This window comes from Homarus americanus, unplaced genomic scaffold (genome assembly GCF_018991925.1).
Source record: "Homarus americanus isolate GMGI-L3 unplaced genomic scaffold, GMGI_Hamer_2.0 scaffold15794, whole genome shotgun sequence".
NCBI lineage: Eukaryota > Metazoa > Arthropoda > Malacostraca > Decapoda > Nephropidae > Homarus > Homarus americanus.
This window is the reverse complement of record NW_024748849.1, coordinates 1,100,354-1,117,405: the sequence shown is the minus strand read 5'-3', so window position 1 is coordinate 1,117,405 and position 17,052 is coordinate 1,100,354. Positions and strand designations below refer to the sequence as shown.

The window sequence follows — 17,052 nt, the reverse complement described above, 5'->3', positions numbered from 1 at the left end:
AAAATGGGTGGATAGAAAGGACATACCCCTCCCATTGGCAGTAGAGGCATAAGAACTACAATGGAAAATGATAAACTTAACTAATTTGTCAACTCAAATATTAAGAATTTTACCCAGGTCTGGCTTGACCTTTCACTGCAGCTAGAACATATAGAATTTCTTGCATTCAAAATTTCTGAGCGAGATATTTCATCAATATACAATATGTACTGTATTTGTGGTAAGTGTTCGACCTTGGCATTCTACTACAGTATTTACTATACAATGATCAGTTACATTCTTTTACTAAGGTACAATACCCCTGAAGATGACAGTGACCAATTTTAACAACCTGGCACTGGCAGTGCATCTGTGGAAGAGTCCAGATCATGCTGATTATACTATCCATTAGGACAGTATTGATGATGACTGACCTGATGAAAGGGACGAGAGAGAAGTTAAAGAAGAGAGTGAATTTGAAGATGATGAAGGAAGGAGTAATGGATATGAACATGACCAGCTCGTCTTTTACAGATAAATCAGAAGAACTTGACAATTATTTTACGTAATTTTTTATCACAGTCCTATGGATGTGACAGTATCCATAACAAATTGGTACTATGATCTTCTACAGGAAACATTGCTATCATTTTTTTTATGTAGTGCAGTAGAGCAGACTAGTTTGGTGGAGAGAAAAGCAAGAGATGATCTGAATCTCTTTTTTTTTGTGTGTAATTATACTATTGGTTCAACATAAGAAAAACATAATAAATAAATGAATACTGGATGACTGATGTAGAGCAGGAATAAAAAATTTGGGGAAGACTAAAGCCTCGGGAACATTTTCTCCAATTATTACGCTTGATCAGTGGTGGGCACAGTTCCGGTAATCTGCTAAATAGCGAAGCTAACTTTCTCGTCAGCAGATTAGTGTTTTCGCTAACTCTGGAAACCATTAGCGGACCAATTAGCTTCCGCTAAATTTAGTTCCGCTAACAAAATTTATACATGTTTGTTCCTGTCTGTTGTAAGCGTGTGAAGCCGCGACGCGTGTCTTCAGCAGCCAGTCAGGCACGCTTGGCTGACTGCGTGTTAGTACGTGCAAAGATATCTTGAGGGCCAAGAGAGCCACCCTGTCAGATAGCAACTTTAAGAGGCTGATGTTTATGAAGGGCAACAGCATCATGTCGAGGCGATGGAAAAGGCCCAGCCACTGCAGCCGGAGTGAATGGAATTTTTCGATTATTAAAGTTTAATACTTTTTTTTTTACAGTAAATAAAGACAGTCAGTGTATGCTGAAAGAATCATAGAATGTAATTGTAAACTAATGTATAATTTCATTTCTCATTTATTTGTTAATTTAATTAGGATTTTTTGTGTCAATATATTTGGTTATGCTAAGTACTGCATAAGTTCATAACCAGGATGTCATCCAAGGTGTGCGCCAAACAAAATTTTCTAAAAACTTACTTTTCATTAAAGTTTAGAGTTTTCTGTTTATTTACATGACTAAGACCAACCATAAGTTATATAAAAATGCACTGGTATAATGTGTATGTGGTTTGTATTACATATTTATATGAATAATGCCAATAGGTTGTATGAGAATGCAAATTAATTATTTGTGAAATTGTGTACAGTGTACACCTTAATAAGTTGATCATCATCTGATCTTGGCATGATGCTATTTGCTACCTATGCTATACAGTACTATAGTTTTTGGATTCGTTTAATACTTTCAGTCTTTTCGTACAGTAAATAAAGATTATAGAGTGTATGTTGAAACCTGAATGTAAACTAATGTTTAATTTCATTTGTTCATTAAATTATTTGTGTACACCTTGATCATCTGGTCTTGGCATGCTATACCTTTTCGGAAAGCTGTATGTCTAAGCTACAAGACAACATATGAAAATTTCAGCTCTCTAGGTCTGTTTTTAAGGGTTTTAGGGCCAAAAACAAACAAACCAAAGCTAAATTCATATAATAAAAGTTAGCGGTTAGCATTAGCTTCCGCTAATTTTTTAGCTGTTTAGCGAAGTTAACTTTTTAGTTAGCGGATTAGCGAAGCTAACTTTTCGTTTAGCTGTGCCCACCACTGCGCTTGATGGATTTTACACAACACACAGCAGCTTCAAGGTGATAAGTTGCATAAATCCCACCTGTTGTGGATTACTTACAAAGCAAAATCCAGTAAAGCATAAGCCCATACAAGAGTTGTATACAGTATTGAAGGAAGCCTAGTGTTGTGGAGAGGAACACTAGGTTTTAGGCAATATATTCCATCAAAATGCCATCACTTTGGAGTGAAACTTATTGTGCTGTGTGATTGTGACTGTGGATATAGTATAGATTTATATTGTATACACAGGAAAGGAAATTGACATTGTGCTAGATGCTGAACTTGGCAATATTTATTCTAATGTGACAACATTACTATCCTCTCATCTGCAGGAAAGCTCATATATCTCATGTGGATAACTAGTATACGAGCCCAAAGCTTTTTTGTTATCTGTTTGATAACAATACTGATGCATGTGGAACTGTCAAAGCATACAGAAATGCATTGATAAAATTACCAAACATCACACATGGTGAGCAACGGTCACAGAACAGTAACAGCATCTTGTGCATCAAGTTGTGTGACAAGTGAGTGGTTCATAATTCTACCACTCACCAAGATGGAGTGAGTGAGTGAGTGACAAAAAAATATCAACAGAGCATAGAGGTGAAGCAGTGAGAAAACCCAATGTTGTGCCAAGTACAGTGTAAGAAAATGAAACTTGTATGAACAAAAGTGACATACTTTAATGGGAATTGAATGTATAAGATAAAGTGTAAAATGGTATTAAACAAATTTCTTCAATGTGATGGACATGTCACTTTTGGATGCTTATCACTTGTACCAGGTGAAGACAGGTCATAAGTTGCCACTGCTATCCTTTACTAAGACAGTGGTCCACCAACTCACTGACAGATATTATTTGGGCCAACATCATAATATCAGACCAGTAAGTGCACATCCATTACCAACCCTTAGTTGAGACATTTTGTGGAGCCCCTTGGCACACAGAGAAGATGTCACACGTATGCTCATATATCATGCGCCCTTCAGAAACAACAAAGAATGCCATACTAATGTCACCAACATGATGTCTGTGTATGTGTTCATATTCTGAGGCATACCATATACTGTACAGAAAAACTACTGAAAATGTAAAGAAATAAAGTGTTTATGTTTTGTGAGAAAAATAACAAACAATTCAGCTTTTTGGTAATTATTTATACTGTATCCTAAATGCATGGCTGTGATCAAATGCATACCATGAATAACAATGGTTTATCCAAAATATCATGTGATACCATTTACTATGTGCTAACACAAACAAGGATGTATACTACCGTACTGTATTGGTGTGAGAGAAGCGAGAAAAACTATTAAAACTGAAAAACTCTGTAGTATACTCGTGTGTCTGGCAGTGCTGCCCTGCCACTAAGACGCTGGGTCTTACGCTGCGTAGTAACAGTAGGGTAGACTGTTTTGAGATGAGTTAAACATTTCTGTAATCAGAGATAAGTAATCTATTCACTAATAATCTATCCATTAAGTAAAAAATGAGTTACATATTTTTTTTAACATTAAAAAATCCGCAGCACAGGAGGTGGGTGCTAGTCACAAGCCAGCCGCAGTGAAAGGGTAACAGCTACAATCATGGTTTTTCTTTAACATAAACATACGCTCACTGTAAGATCAAAATATCTCGTCAAACTTCAGCAAAATCTATTTATGGAGAACATTAAAGGTGATCCTGATGATGGTAGATAATGTAACCCCTATACATCTCACCAGATAGGTGACAGAAAAAGCATTTTCCACAATAATATCATTTAATTGAGTATAGATTATCATCAGCTTGTTTGACAAATGACCAGCCAAGCCATTTATGTTTCCTTAGAGTAAGATCAAGTTGCTGCATAGATTGACAGCAAATATTAACCCCAAGACACCCAAAATATTTACAGGTATCCCTCGTTTAGCGTTTATTCACTTGAGCAATAAAAAAATCTGACACCCATTCTTGATTAGGTATTATTTAATGTATGTGGAAAGTCACTAGCCCTTTTTAATCCCACCATGTTCCAATTACAGAACATTGGAATATTAGAATGATAGTAACTGCCTGTTCACTTCCTAGATCTCAATAACGGGAATGCATGTTCACATTTACCTCCATAAGTCTACCACACTAATTGGAATATTAGAATGATAGTAACTGCCTGTTCACTTCCTAGATCTCAATAACGGGAATGCATGTTCACATTTACCTTCATAAGTCTACCACACTAATAATATCGTTTTATTATGAAAAAAGAATAAACAATTATGGTCAAGTTAATATCAGTAAATGAATTAAGGTTTTATTACCACTTTAACAGCTTCGGACACAGCAGGTATGCTTTACTGAACTTTCATTCATGTAAACAAACTCACAGGTAGACGACATGCAGAGTGATGATAGTAATGGTGGTATTGATTGTAATTTTGACTTTGGGTGAGGTAGTAATGGTGGTGGGGACTGGTTAGAGGTGGCACTAGAGCTAACAAGGAATTGTGGCATTTCTTATGGGTGCTTTTGAGGCTTTATTAAAATATGCTTCTAATACTAAGCTGCATCCCCACATATCCTTTGTTTATTGGTAATCATGCTTAATGTTAGGTTTTCAGGTATGTAACTCCATCATTAAACAAGATACTTGTGCATTACTATTAGTATTCTCATTTATCCAAGAAACTCATCTGTGAAAATATTGAATAACCTTGGGAAAATCACATATTCTTGACATAATCCAACTTTCACTAAGAACCAGTTTCCCTCTTTTGATATACATGTATCCTCGATAATCACGGAACCCGATAATCGCTGAACTGGCTTATCACAGTATCCTCAATTGCGACCGCCAACCGTGTGTATGCTCATCACTGATTGATCTACGTTATCGCGAAATTGTCATGGGACAACGGTGGGTCTGCAAGAGCCAGCGATAACAGCGACTGCCAAGAGATGGCAGCATGGCTCATGGCACCAGCTTCCAGCAATAGCATTTGTTTCCCCACGCTGTTTTGGTCTGTGTTTGAAGATGATTTCCTGCTCCGGGCTTGTTTTTGGTGCAATTTTTGTAACTTTTACTTACCCTCCACCATGGCACCTGTGAAGAGTGTTAAGGTTCCTGATCCAACCAAGCAACGAAGACGTGTGTATCCTTTGGTTGAATGTTCCAATGTTCCCGACGAGGATAAGTATGCGCTTGCTAACCCACCCATTGCATGTTACCACTTTCTTCCACTCCACCTCTCTATTCACCCCCACCTTTCTGCTTTCTCACTCCACAATTTAAAATTTATGTAACATAATGTGAAAGAAATATGACGTTGTTCATTTATACTTACACTCAATTTTGTGGGTAGACATCAGCTGTTCAGTTGTGTCTGGCAGTGTTACCAAACAAACCGACTGACGCATCATCTCCTCGCCACTTACCACAATCTCTCCCTCCACCACCATTACATCTATTATCACCACCTAAATCATAATTTCAGTTATGGATTTGCTTTAGCCAGAGTAGATCAACACGATACCCACTGCCTCCCACCCACTTTCCTCCCTCCCACCCACTGCGTCTCAACAACACTCTGCCCCTCTCACTTGTTCTACTATTAGTCATTCATGATACAATATTGTACAGTACTGTACAGTGGTCCCTCGGTTAACGAACGCCTCGGTTAACGAAATTTCGGTTAACTAATTACCTTCCATAAGAATCTTCAGTTCGGTTAACGAAAAAAAAATTTATTAATGAAATCCTTACGAAAATCACGTTTTGTTTTGAACATCAGCTGATAAGCTGAGGAGGTACTCAGCCAATTCAGTAATCTCTTCTATGCTTACATTCGTTTCCAATGGAGTAAATATCAAGAAATTTGTGCTTTTTAATATTTGTGCATTTTTTATACAGCATTAAAATTATTGGTCATTCTAAAATTTAGCCATCCAAGCTCTGTCTACATAAAGCTTTTGAACTATTATTTTTGGCTTGATATATTTAACTTTATTCATTTATTGAAACTCATTTACATGCACACACTGTCCGAAGGGCAAAGCTGAACTGTACATGTAATCAGAATACAGTGATCCCTCGGTTAACGAATTACCTTCCATAAGATTCTTAAATTCGGTTAACGAGCATTCCCTCGATTAACGAATCCCTTACGAGCGACCCTCAACATGTTTTCGCTTGCACACTAGCTGTCGTATTAGTCCGCCAATACAGTAATCGGTTCTAGGGCTTAAATTCCTTACTATTTTAGTAAATATCAAGAAGTTTGTACTATTCAATAATTTTAAAAGTCTTATATTAAAATTTTTAGTCATTTTAACAATTACTGGTATTTAACATAATTTAAGTACAGGGAAACTAGTTTTTAGCGCACCAAACAACCTGTCAACACATCATACAGGCGTCAGTCTCTGTGTCTTGTCAGTGGAGGTAACATCTTGCTTCAGACTCTCTTCAAGAAAATAATCTTGAAATACACCAAGTGAACTAAAAATTTATGGGTGAAATGGCACCATGGGGTGACTTCTCTTCCACCCCAATGCCTTCTCTTCTCCCTTCTCCTCCACCCCCATTATAATTCCCATCATCATCATCATCATCCAGGAGCCTTCTACATACACACCTCAAAGTAAGTGTACTTAACTACCTTTTTTGTTGAATTTAAGCAATTTTCGGAGAGCTGGAACCAATTACCCAATATCCCATTGAAACAATGGTTTCGATTAACGAAATTTTCGGTTAACGAATGACCTTCTGGAATGAATTGAGTTCATTAACCGAGGGACCACTGTATATTGTTTATTTGTTATTCACTAATTAGTAGATATGTTACTATTATTATATCTTTTAGTGTACAGTACCTACACATTTTTAGGGGTATATTTTGGTCACTTAGGGGATGCATCTTTGGGGTTGTGGGATGAGACAAATTTTTCCCATATGTTTTGCGTTTCAATATGTACGGCTTTGCTTATCACGGTAGTTTTCTGGAACCTAACCCCCACGATTATCGAGGATACATGCATTATAACCTGTAGCCTTATAAAACATTGAACAGCAGTCAATTATTTCCCATTTACCCCATACAGTTTAAATACTTACGACATCACTTTTTAAGATATGAAGACCAGACTGTCTCATCTAGCTTACAATTCTATACCATTATTGTTATACATAGCTCGAAATGAGTAAATAAATAAAAAAAAGGTCTCAAATAACTCACTGATCGACAAACATCGCAGATCACATCCTCATCAAACTCAATAGAGAGGGATTCCTCTGTTTTGAGCATCTTGTGGATGTTTTCCCAACACGTCTCCTCAAGATGTTCGACAATCATCTCAAAGATCAGTGGTGGAACTGGTGCAGCACCTGAAAAAATGAAAAATAAATCTAAATATGATTATATATACATGTTGTGTCATCATAACCTTTAAAAAAGTATGCACACACACACATGCACAATGCAGTCCTACCATGAGGCTTATTCCCATTTCTTTAAACAAATAAAAATCACAGGGAGAGATCAAAGTGTTTCTGTAAAATCATCAGCTCATGTGTCCCCTTGCTATGACTAAAGATCTTTAAAGTAGGATGATCTGAACCGATGGTGGTTATTTGACATGGAAACAACAATTTGTGGTAGAGATTTCTACAGAGTGCCTGTCTAGGTTATGTGACATTCTGACGAAGAGCTTTCCTGAATTTCCACCCTTGGCAACTCCCTCAATGGGGACTAATTATGCTTACAGTAAAAACCTTGAGTACCGGACCACCTTGTGGGCTATTATTGTGGAGTGACACGGCGTGTACCACGTGATCCCGCTCGCAACACAACAAAACAGCCGTGCTGCACTCATTTTGTGTGTGCCTATTACTCCATACAGACATGCCTGCTCTCTCGTGACATATAAATAACATACATTTGGGTAAGGCCCAAAAAAGCAGAAAGCACCTCACCACGAAGGATAATCTTGAAGTGCGAGACATGGTCGACAACACACACTGTTCCCGAGATAATGCAGATATTTGGAACTCTGAATTTACTGAAGGCATATCATAAATGTGACCCACTTCATCTCCACTGAAAGTGAAAGTGGATCCCATGCACACCCGCATAATCTTCACTACCTAACACGTCACCAAGCAGTTGTAGCCTTAAGATGGCTATGCATGTTGCCAGTGATTCATGTAATGAATCTGTAAAAGTTGTGGGAAAATAATTTCTGTACTCTACTCTAATGTGACTTTGAAATAAAGAAAATACAATACAAAACTATAAAAAAGAAACATAAATGAAGAGCATGACTGAACGGTACTCGGTATGGAAAGTGAACATATGTATAGATGCATCACGCTCTCCTTAATGTGACGTCATGGCAGCCATGCGTCTCTCAAGCCAGCTCAGGCTGAACTGATCCACTCTTGGCGTCAGCCATAAGATGGTTCACGGGCAGGAGTTAATTTTTATACATAAAATAAGTGCTATTGTACTTTATGATGTGCTATGTATTATTTTCATTGTCTATAAGAGAAATTTTTGGCATATGTAAATACTGTACTGAATAATGAGGACTTGGAACCTAATCCCTTTTATTCATTGTTAAATCTACCCTTAACAATGAACTTCATGAGAATGAAGTGGCTTTTGTGAACATAGCCACTTCATTGCCAGAGGTAAACTGTTCACATTCACATCATCCACTTTATCTCACACTGCACAAGGTCCTTCATGCCACATACAAACGTACGTCGGGACTCGGGAACCTTAAAAATTATCTTTGCGGCGGCCCAAAAACCCACTAAAATCTAGAACCTTACCTACATCTGTTAAAACTTTAAATAAAAAACAACCAAAGTTACTGAAAATAAATATATATAAAAAAAAAGATTATTTTACATATACCTGTACTGATTTATTATGAGCTTAAATAAACCAATCTGCATTAGTAATGGCTGTTGTTTTGAAGTTGTCCCTCCCTGCTGACATGGACATCTGAATAATGGATTCTGTCTGAGTAACTATGTCAATTATTCTGGAACTTGCGGTATTTACTGTATACTGTATTTGCCTTAGGCCACATCCTGCACCTGGCATACAAGTATCGTATGAAAGCTAAGCAGACCAAAAACCTGACTACTATTTGTCAACCTAGACCATTAAGCAAACAATGTGACACCACAAACATACACTGTATATAAAAGAGTCATCTATGAGTGTGTTGTAGCAGTCAACACAGTAGGTGCCGAGCAGTTAAACATTTTAGAGCACATTCTGAACCAGTCTGTGTGTGACTGGATCTGATATCTACTGTGCACCCAAAATATGTACAGCACCTGGTTTATTCTGATTTAAAATAGGAATGAGTGTAATTAGAAGGTAAATTCTAATTATCCCATCACCTATGACCAGATCAAATTATGTAAAAATATGTAACAGCAAGATTAGCTTATTACACCAATACAGTGAAGCCTCCGATAACGATGGTTCTACTAACTACAATTCATATTTAAGACCTGGTTAATTTAGGACCCAAATCAATTTATGGCATTATTTTCTGCATATTTACAACAAAATTAGAAGAAAAAAATTATTTTCATATAAATAATAACTAAATCCTGTTATGTATTTAAAAAAAAAAAAAGCCTTGAGCACGGAGGCTGCCGGGCTTGTTAGTGGTGATGCCAGCATCACTAGTATAAACAATCGCAGCTGATGGGCCCTTTGTTTTCACACATCTGAACAGGAAAAGGAGAAAAACTTTCTCAAGTTTCTTACGGCATTTTTGCGTCCCTATTCAACATGAACAGGATAGCAAGTGATGGTAGTGCTGGTTCAAAAGCTAATAGAAAGTGTATAAGCTTAGTGAGAAACTAGAGGTGTTAAAACAACATGAAAAAGGTGAGAGGTCTGTGGATATTATACGGAGCAAACAATGAACATATTTTCTGAAGTGGATTCATTAACAGAACAAAGCATTAAAATTAACAGGGACATGAAAAACACAAACGACCTCTACATAAAGATGTATACAGTAATGAGAAAAGAAAACAGCTGTGCAAGGTTCTTTCGACAGCTTTACTATTCGAAGGCCTAAACCATCAACTTCAGCTACACCATCAAATTCAGCATCATAAGCATCTTCAACATCAACTTCAGGTTCAGTAACAGTTTCAGCAACAGCTTTATGGAAAGCTACAGCTTCAGCCAGAGGTGAACCTGATGACTTCGTCATCTGAGTAAAAACTCACACATCATCATTGGCTGTCCTTATGTTTTAGACTTTACCACCAATGGTGAGTAGAATTTTTGTTTTATATTCGTAAATATTATCTAAAACATATATGAACAGTAAATAAGTGTTGCTTTCATATTCTTATGAAGAGAAATGACGATATGTTTTGACATGTACGCACTTACATACGTTGGCGTTCCCAATCGTCTCGCTTTAATTTCTTTACCATTAGTGGTTAACTACTTCTATTATTCCATTTATTAACATTAAATAACATTACTTAAAACATACATAGAGGTATTCATTTTTTATGTAGAACCATCGTCACTCACGAAAACAATGCCGTCTCGTCTCCTCTTGTGTGTTTTAATATTCTACATATTATGAATGAATTGTATTGTTAATTTCACATATATAAACATTAATTCAATCAAATACATTTTCAGTTATAAACAATAATAAATGACCATGTTTCTTTGAGTGTGCACGTATACATTGGCATTCCACTATCAGTTTCACTTTTTTTCTTTAATATCAGTGGTTACTTCTACTGTACATTAAATAACATTAAAACATGCATATTTTTTACATTAATTTTACTATAACAATAACCAGAGTCTATTTTTCAGTTTCAGGTGGATAACTGAATTATGGGTGTAAACACTGACAACAATGCAGTCTCTTATCCTCACGTGTGTTTTAATATTCTACGTATCATAAATTAATTGCATTGTTCATTTCACATATATAAAGATTAATTCAATCAAATACATATTCAGTAATAAACAGTAATGAATCTTTTGTACATATTCTTAAGATAAATGACGCTGTTTCCTTAAATGAGCACGTATACTTGGGCGTTCCCAATCCATTTTTTTCTTTGCCATTAGTGGTTAGCTACTTCTATTGTTTCATTTATTAGCATTAAATAATACTACTTAAAACATATATATTATTTTTTTTTACATTAATCTTAGTACAGTTACAACCAGGGTCTTATTTTCTTCATTATCTTATGTCGAATCATCGTCCCGGACTCCCGGTTGCAAACACTTAACGAAAACAATGGCATCCCATCTCCTCTTGTGTGACCATCTTATTATTCATTTATATTGTATAATGTGCATTTACAAACATTATTTAAAGAATATAGTTTGCATTTTTCATTAATTTTATTGTTTATGGGGAAAAGAGGGTAAAAAGCCAAAAAAGATATGGAAAGGTCTGACTTGGGAACGCATCTCATTATTTTTGCTTTATTTTAATGGTAATTAATGATTCATGATACGATGATTCACCTTACACTGCAATATTGGAGGACACATTACCGTCGTTATTCGAGGCTTTACTGCACATTTATTGCTTGTATTGACACTACTATATCAACAATTCTCTATTCACCAATTGTGCATCAAAAAGTAGTAAAACAGAATAAGTGTAAGAATTACCCATTCTTGCTCTTTCTCCATTATAAGCAGTTAACCACTTGTCATCTAGATCATCCATGTCGTAGCGGCACATCTTCTCCGCCTTGGTTGGGAGGTTGCTGAGGATGTGCTGCTCGTTACTGAAGAAGTCATCATGGTTCACGCGGATAAACTTGTCCTTAGTTCTGGAGAATAAACATTTCATTAAAATACAGTACTGTACTGTATTAGAAGCTAGTAGTTTCAGATAAAACTGAGGAACTAATAATGACACGTTAGTATGGAGGAGGACTATTTGAGTGGTGGAAAATTAGGTTGAGAATTTACCTTGTGATGAGCATTAATAAAAATTTAATGTGATATTGCAGTATTATTAAACCAATTTCAAGAAAGGAAACTCTAACTTTTAAAGGGGTCTGATTTACACAAGTGGCAAAAAACAGTTTACTACAGATGGCAAGAGAAAAACTCCCCAGCTCAAAGTGGAATAACCAACATAAAAAACAGAAAAGAATGAAGAAATATTGACTCAATGAACTACATTTGGGACTCTCATTATGTTTGGCAAATCCTTTAAAGGGTAATAAAGTCCCATGTGTCTCAATCTGAACATGTAGAAGTACAAGCTTTTATTATGTAAAATGGCAAGTCTGATATTATGGAAAAAGATGGACATGATACCCCCAAAACATACTGTACTGTGGACAAGGAATATCATCAACTACGATTTTAACATTTTTTCTTGAGAATTTAGCTTTCCACAACTTTTTGGTTAGGCTAAGACAAACATTATATCTAAGAGCAAAAAATATAAAAGTTTGAGTCCTCCCATATGAAGTTGGTGTTTTATCATAATAATTTCTGCAATAACAAAGAGCTGGTGCCTAGGATACTTACAACTCTCACCAATGGAATACTTACAGCCGAAAATTAGCATCGCGATCCCGCTGTGGTCTTTGTACAGTGACAGTGACAGTAGACTCAGGTAGGGAATCAGGGTTGACGGGGACCTGGACACCCCGTTCCCATTCCTGCTTCCACGGATCACCAATGCCCCAATAATCATCTGAACTAAGTGGTTCATTGTCCGCAAGTTTCATTGCTGAGATCAGGTCCTTGCGAAACAACTGCAACAAAATCCAATGAATTAGTTATCAAACCTTTATAATCTACAATTACCACATGCTGAGTGAGTGAAAAGGTGAAAAATAGGTGGGTTTAGATTTTTACACAGTACAGTGTGTAACAGAAAAATTTAACTCACTAAAAATCCTTAAATGATCCCAGCCATTAACCCTTTAACATGTACACTTTGGTCATCAATGTCCATTTTTAAGACTCATCTCTAATACAGTATCTACAAATTATATTATACAGCACCAGCAAATAACTAAAAGCCTGTGACTCTGATCTAAAACCCTAAAAAAATTAATGATAAATACCGGGAGTCCAGATGAGTGCAGCCCCATGCTATGTAGATTCACTATGACGCAAAAAATTATAAATTTCCTTTAACTCTCTTAAGTGCTTTCATATGCATTTCGCTTATGAAATTTATATACCCATTCAGGGACTTCACACCCTTTTCACGAGTGAAAAGGCGACAAAGAGCGTGATGCACTCTGCTAGACTAGGCAGTGTGAGGGTGGTGGGTGAATGGTTGGGACCCTGAGAGTTGTGACAGTAAATACTCTTGCAACACAATCTAAAAACCTACATAAGTACTTCCACCTGCATGGCCACAGAACACCCTATGGAAATATTAAGTACCACAAAGAGAACACTTAGCAGTCAGGAAACTCAAAGCCAGAGCAGATCACCCCACCTACAGACAGAGGAACTGAAATCTGAAGCAGCTGTTTAGGTCTGAGTGGTATGTAACTGATGTTAACAAATGAATACAGTGGTCCCTCGGTTAACAAACGCTTCGGTTAACGAAATTTCGGTCAACGAATTACTTTCCATAAGAATCTTCAATTCGGTTAACAAAAAAAAATTTGGTTAACGAAATTCTTACGGAAACATGTCAACATGTTTTGGCTTGCTCATCGGCTGGTAGGTTAGTCCGCCAACACAGTAATCGGTTCTAGGCTTACATTCGCTTCCATTGGAGTAAATATCAAGAAGGTTGTGCTATTCAACATTTTTCCAAGTTTTATATTAAAATTATTAGTCATTTTAACACTTATTTAACATAATTGCAGTACAGGGAACTAGTTTATGGTACGCCCATCAGCCACTTCACTCACCCACCAAGGCGTCTGTTTAAGTCTCTGTTCAGTGGAGGAAACATCTTGCTTGAGGGTCTCTTGAACACAGAGTATTTTTATGATTTTACAATACATTTATTGGTCATTCTGAAATTTATTGAACATACTGATAATATATAGTGCAGTGTTGATTTAAAGAAAATACTCTTTAATTACAGCTAATGAACTTAAAATTTTTGTGGTGAAATTACTGTATTGAATCCAGCATGGGTCCAAAGAAATCTAGAAAGGCGATTTCAATTCAAGTGAAACAGGAAATCGTTAAGAAACATGAAGAAGGCATTAGAACAAATGTGCTTAGTATAGAATATGGCATGTCGGCATCAACTGTGTCGACAATTCTTTCGCAGAAAGACAAATTTAAAGAAGTGAAAGTGAGAGACAAATCTACCAGAGTGTTTAAAGGTAGATCATTAATTGCAGAAACATAGGTGTTCCTTCTTATTTGGAGTAAAGAAAAACAAATGAAAGGAGATTCAATTTTTACTAAATTTATTTGTGAAAGAGCCAGGGAAATATACGAACATTTGAAGGAAGATCAACCTAGTTCTTCTGAAACTGACTTTGAAGAGTTTAGGGCCAGCAAGGGCTGGTTCGATAAATTTAAGAAAAGAAGTGACATTTTTAGTGTTGTCAGGCATGGTGAAGCTGTCAGTGCAGATAAAGAAGGAGCAGCAATTGTAGTGGAGTTCAAGGAACTAATTGATGAAGAAAATTATCTTCCACAGCAATCTCACTCTATTGCTTGATGCCAATGTTTCAGGGGATTTCCGACTGAAGACTATGCTTGTCTACCACTCTGAGAACCCCAGGGTGTTCAAGCAACAAAAGGTGGTAAGAGGACAACTTGGAGTTTATTGGAAGTCCAACCGTAAGGCATGAGTAACAAGACGGCTCTTTAATGAATGGGCTGTTGAGGTGTTTTGCCCTTCAGTGAAGAGCTACCTAAACACCAATAAACTCCCTTTAAAGGCTCTTCTCCTTCTGGATAATGACCCTGGTCATGACCCTGAATTTGCCAGCACTTTGGAGGCTAGATTTGACTTTGTCAAAGTGTTGTTTTTGCCCCCAAACACTACATCAATCATGCAGCCAATGGACCAAAATGTAATCAGCAACTTCAAGCTGTACATGAAGAAAATGTTCAGGAGGTGTCATCAGGCAACTTCCACTGATCCTGATCTATCACTGGCACAGTTCTGGAAGATGCAATACAACATCCTGGAGGCTGTAAAATTGATTGTGTCATCATGGCAAGAAGTCTCCATTCCATCCCTGAATTCTGCATGGAAAGCACTGTGGCCATCAGCAGTCCATGATTTTGAGGGATTTGAGGAAGAAACAGAGTTGGACAAGGAGATTGTGTCCATTGGTCATTCAATAGGACTCGAAGTAGAGGAGGAGGGTGTGGAAGAGCTTGTGATGTCTCATGAGGAGGAGGATGTGGAAGAGCTTGTGATGTCTCATGAGGAGGAACTTTCTCTTGAAGACTTGAAGCAACTGGATGAGATGTTAGAAACTGACAGTGGTGAGGAGGAAAGGGAAATTGATGACCATATGTCTTCTTCCGATTTAAAAGATGTTGTTCACTACTAGATGTTCAGGAAACTGGCTTCAAGGCACCCTGATGTGGAAACAACAGAACCTATTTTGTGTAATGTTGAGGACAAAGTGGTCTCCTTTTTCAAAAATCAGTTAATGATCAGGAGGAGAAATGCCCCACAACCAAAAATTTACAGTTTCTTCACTAAAAGGCAGCGGGAGAAAGATGCTACCCCTCAGCCTTCCACTTCAAAAAGGAGAGAGGATTTTCCTGCGGGAGAATCTGTCAGTCCAGAGGTTCCTAACATTATTATGGAAGGTGACTCACCTTCCAAGAAGCAGTAAAATGGTTCTCCTCCACCTCCACTTCCTTTTCTTCTCCATTCTCCTCCTCCACCTCCCACTTCAAATTCACATCAGCATCATGAACCAGGAGCCTTCTACATACACACCTCAAAGTAAGTGTACTTAACTGCATTTTTTTTTTACTTTGTATGTAATTTTCAGTGAGTTGGAACCAATTACCCAAAATCCCTTTGAAAAGATGGATTCGGTTAACGAACGACCCTCTGGAACGAATTGAGTTCGTTAACCGAGGGACCACTGTAGATGCTTCTCATGCTGTGCTTCTTACCTTTGGTAACCCCAAACTAAAGGTGATGGATAATCTATCAAATTTGTTACAGCCCCAAGGCGTGCTAACTATAGTTCGGTATTGTATTTGGTACAGTTGTGAGATCCTGACCAAAGTTATAACAGAAATAATAAGAATTAACACACCTCAGCCGGGGCCTCTGAAGCGGACCGGTTGTATGCCCGCAGATCGCCCAGATGTTTAGGTGTCCATACAGATCGCTCTTCATCGTCTGAACCAGAGTTGTCAATGCGGCGCTTTTTGCGTGCAGCAGCAGATGGGGCGCCCCCTCCCCCCTCAGCTGAGCCCACAGCCTTGCTCAGCTGTCTCTTGATGCGCGCTGACATCTTTACCTTGTCATAATTTCTTACAGTCCACTATTGGGGATTCTGTAAAAGAATACAAAAAAAATTTTAAGAATGCAATCCTCATGGGCAAATATATAAATTTCACTGAAACGAAATTCACCAGGGAAATTCATAAAATTAATCTAAAACAAAAATGTGTCAAATATATTGTATAGTACCCCATAAAAAACACTTTCTTCTTGCAGCTACAGTACTATATGAACAGATCCTCAACATTAAATGATAACTGCATATAGTCAGTTCACCAATAGTCTGTTGTTTTGACAAAGGTAGAGGTTAAAATACAGTAACTACTGCCTCAATACCTTCTGGCAAACAGGTGACCAGAGCTGTGCTTGTCCCCTTGTCTTTATTCAGTTATTCTACATACTCCACCAACATTTCTTTTACTCTTATACCTCAAACAGGATCTTCTTTTTACAGGCCCAACCATTTGTGTCCTATTTTGTGTTTCTTTTCTTTAATCATTTTCTACATTT

The 17,052-nt window shown here is 37.1% G+C and overlaps 1 protein-coding gene across 3 annotated transcripts in view; it reads right to left on the bottom strand.

The window, feature by feature from the left end:
- The window catches only part of LOC121853100 (PHD finger protein rhinoceros-like), a 45,092-nt gene that overhangs the window by 18,642 nt on the left and 9,398 nt on the right, over positions 1 to 17,052 (bottom strand). For 2 of the 3 annotated variants that reach the window (XM_042347039.1, XM_042347038.1), the window contains 5 exons: positions 16,352 to 16,594; positions 12,681 to 12,886; positions 11,781 to 11,944; positions 7,320 to 7,468; positions 3,446 to 3,541 (listed from right to left, as the gene is read on the bottom strand). In XM_042347039.1, the coding sequence (XP_042202973.1) occupies positions 3,446 to 3,541; positions 7,320 to 7,468; positions 11,781 to 11,944; positions 12,681 to 12,886; positions 16,352 to 16,552 (816 nt within the window). In that variant the 5' untranslated portion in view covers positions 16,553 to 16,594. The remainder of the gene's footprint in view (positions 1 to 3,445; positions 3,542 to 7,319; positions 7,469 to 11,780; positions 11,945 to 12,680; positions 12,887 to 16,351; positions 16,595 to 17,052) is intronic. The other variant, XM_042347040.1, reaches the window with a different exon arrangement.